Source organism: Ammodytes marinus (genome assembly GCF_949987685.1).
Source record: "Ammodytes marinus genome assembly, chromosome: 7".
Classification (NCBI taxonomy): domain Eukaryota; kingdom Metazoa; phylum Chordata; class Actinopteri; order Uranoscopiformes; family Ammodytidae; genus Ammodytes; species Ammodytes marinus.
The window spans coordinates 4,460,476-4,463,783 of NC_137211.1; the positions used below are offsets into that span (position 1 = coordinate 4,460,476).

The window sequence follows — 3,308 nt, forward strand, 5'->3', positions numbered from 1 at the left end:
AAGAAATACTGTACGATCACGTTTTTCTATGTTAGGGGCGTAATTATTATTATTTTTATTTTTTTTACATATCAATTCTACTTACACGCATGAACATACACAAACTTTTGTCACTCAGAATATAGGCTATTCTAACATTTTGTTAGTTGGCTGGAATGACACGTCACCTTGATGTACTCAATACTATATGGTACACATACCTCATTACATTTCAGTAGATACATAACTTCTATATTTATGTGACAGTCATGGTTACATGTAATTTTTTTTTATTAGGATTTTTGATCGAAGGTTTGTTAAATCATTGATAGCTATTTAAGAGTACACTCCCACAAATCATAAAATATTTAATATATTATAGCCTATTATATTAAAATATGACGTGGTCTATTCTGTGAAATTACTTTACTTTTAATACATTGTAGTAACTAATTTAACTTAGGCCTACATTATCTTTTATGAACAACATCATAAGTTCAGTCATAGACATAAGTTAATATAAAAAATAAGCGTTAAAACTACTAAATAAAAATAAATCATTGGTTTGCTTGTGACCGTTTGGTTTATTATGGTGCAGTTACATTTACGAGTCGGCCATTTTAGGTTTGCTGGGGACATTTTACTCGGTGACACCAGGAAGTGGCTTTTTAATTAAAAAAAATTGCTATCTGAGTCTGTAAGCAATAACTCATTTAGTTTAAGGTACAAAAATTATAAAAAACATAACAACACGAGTTGTTTCTTTATGTTTATTTGCGACTTGTAAATTCGCTGTATTTTACCTATTTCACGCCATTGCATGAACTGGTGTTACGACAAATTCTGCCTCCCTGCAGAGAAATGATGCACAATATGGGACATGATGAAACTACCGCATAAGACATTATAATGATTGTTTCTGTTTAAAAACAATATAATCCTATTCGCCAGGTTCAACCATGATGATAGGTGATCTGAAGTCTAGAGTTTATTAAGGAATGTCCTTTATTAGAGTCTCTATATTTTGTTTTGGATGTGTTTTAAAACATATGATTTCAGACAGTTTTACTACAATTAGGAAAAATAAATGTGGGGTGATAGATATATATGGAGGCCAAAGTCTGCCAGAAAAAAAGAAGGTGAATCCTTAATTTAAATGGTTTTTACTGGGAGTTTTTTTCTCAGCCGATCTAAGGGTCTTAGGGCAGAGGGTGTCATACTGTATGGAATGTAAAGCCCATTGAGGCAAATGTCTATTTGTGATATTGGGCTATACAAATAAAACTGATTTGATTTAATAAAAAAATAAGTTAATATCATTAGCTGTTATCTTGTAATTATGAGCCCTTTCTCTTTTTTTTTCATGGAATAAAATGATGGTGCTAGATACTGTATATTCTTATAAACAGGACAGGCTAGTTACTCTGTCATTGTCCTGAGTCTACAAATAGGTTTAAATGATCTCTTCTCATAAAGTACATTTTTGTGAAAAAGAATTTCCCTTTGGGGACAATAACTTCTAAAGGCTTTGACTTATGTCTTCAGGTTGACACGGCCAGCCAGGTCTGACCAGTTTTTCAGAAAACCTGGCCAATTGACCAACCAGCCGGGTCATACCACAATGAAGCTGACGAGCAGACTGTCTTTGTTTTTTGTTTTGTCAAATGCCAAGTAACCTCTGATTTGTAACAATAAAATGTTTGATGAACACGATATGTAGGCTTTGTTCCCCTTAGTATTAAGATTGAAATCAATTTAGTATTCATGTTAGGGTTCAAACAAAATAGAAATGTCTTTATGAATACCCTATATGTTATACAAACAAGCAATACAAAACAATGGGGTACTTTTCTGACACATCCATCATGTGGTGTATTTGATTTCGTCTGGCTGACGAAACTCGCCGTAACACCACCGGGGCTGTGACGCATTTTCTGGGCGTCTCCGTGCTGACGTCACGTGAGCTGACTGACACGTAAGTTCTGTTGTGTTGAAAAAAAAGAAAGAAAGAAAAACATAAGCAGGAAGGAAGACGGAATTTGGCAGTGAAACGTAAATCGCGGAGCATAGGAAAGCTAAGAGGTCAGTAATTTACGCTGTGAGTATCTTACCATCTGAAAATACGTATTTATATTAACAATAACATTGATTTAACACGGCGTCGAATTGTGTTGAACGTTAGCTCGCCTGCTAGCTGGTTAGTTAGCCTGGCTGCTCGTTAGTTAACGCTCACTGCTTAGCAACGTTAGCTATTAATATGATACTTTCATGCGTCAACACACAGGGTTTTTGGCTGTCTCACTGTTGTTTCACTGATCTGCCCTTTACTTTGCAAAGACATATTTTATTTATAAGTTGAACGGATTTTGATTTTGTTGCCAGGCTGCCAGCTAACGACGAATTGTTCGAGTGTTATCAGTAAGCTTGTTAGCGTGCTACTTGTCGTGATTGTGTGCTAGCGGTAGTTAATGATAAATAGACTGATAAATAGATAGCTAGATTGGGAGTTAGGTTGGTGGGTAAATGAGTACAGGACTTAGTGTATTTACAGGGTGAAATTGCAGTGTTGCAGTAGTCATACTAAATCACATAAATGACAAAAATATACAAGTGTAATAGGGAAAAAGTTTCATTTTTTTCCTACGTAGGTTGACACAAGTCTACAATATATTTAAATATACTCAACAGGAGGCCATCCACTCACTGAGCATTATAATAAGTTAACAGTAAATCGATACAGCAAAACATAAGGAAATATATAGGTAAGGTAAAAGTATAGTACAAATAAATGTCAGATACTTAAGTTAACATAAAAGTGAAATTGTAATAAACATAAAATGTCAATTTATCATCCGTTAAAGTCTTAAAAATGTATTTGTTTCAATTATCTAAACAATTAGACCTTGTTATGAACTATCTGAAATCAACCATTCAAAAATAATAATGAATTCATAATACATGCTAGGGAAAAATAACTGAATCATCATGAATTAGTTTTTATCTGTCTTTTGATCGGCATTTCTAAACTCAAATCAGATTGAATGTGAATGTAACAATCACGTGTTCTTTCTTTTCACAGGAGAAATCATCAGAATCTGTTCAGGTCTCCAAACCCGTTTCCATCATGAACATGTTCGACCGCAACATCAACTTTGACGCTCTCTTGAAGTTCAACCAAATGTACGTAAGCTTTCTTTAAATGTGAACACACAAACTGCCATTTCTTTCACTTGTTTTGGCAATTAAACCTGCAGTGTGTAGACTTTTGGGGTTTATTTCCTAGCAGACTTTGTAGAAAATAATTATAATATCCATAAGTACGTTTAATT

General features: G+C 33.9%; 1 protein-coding gene across 1 annotated transcript in view; it reads left to right on the forward strand.

Moving 5' to 3' along the window:
• Window positions 1–3,103: 3,103 nt before the first annotated feature.
• Window positions 3,104–3,308, forward strand: part of tegt (testis enhanced gene transcript (BAX inhibitor 1)) — a gene marked incomplete at its 5' end in the record, with an annotated part of 8,078 nt that continues 7,873 nt past the window's right edge. Inside the window, one exon of the mRNA XM_080031666.1 lies at window positions 3,104–3,163. Within this exon, the coding sequence (XP_079887792.1) occupies window positions 3,104–3,163 (60 nt within the window). The remainder of the gene's footprint in view (window positions 3,164–3,308) is intronic.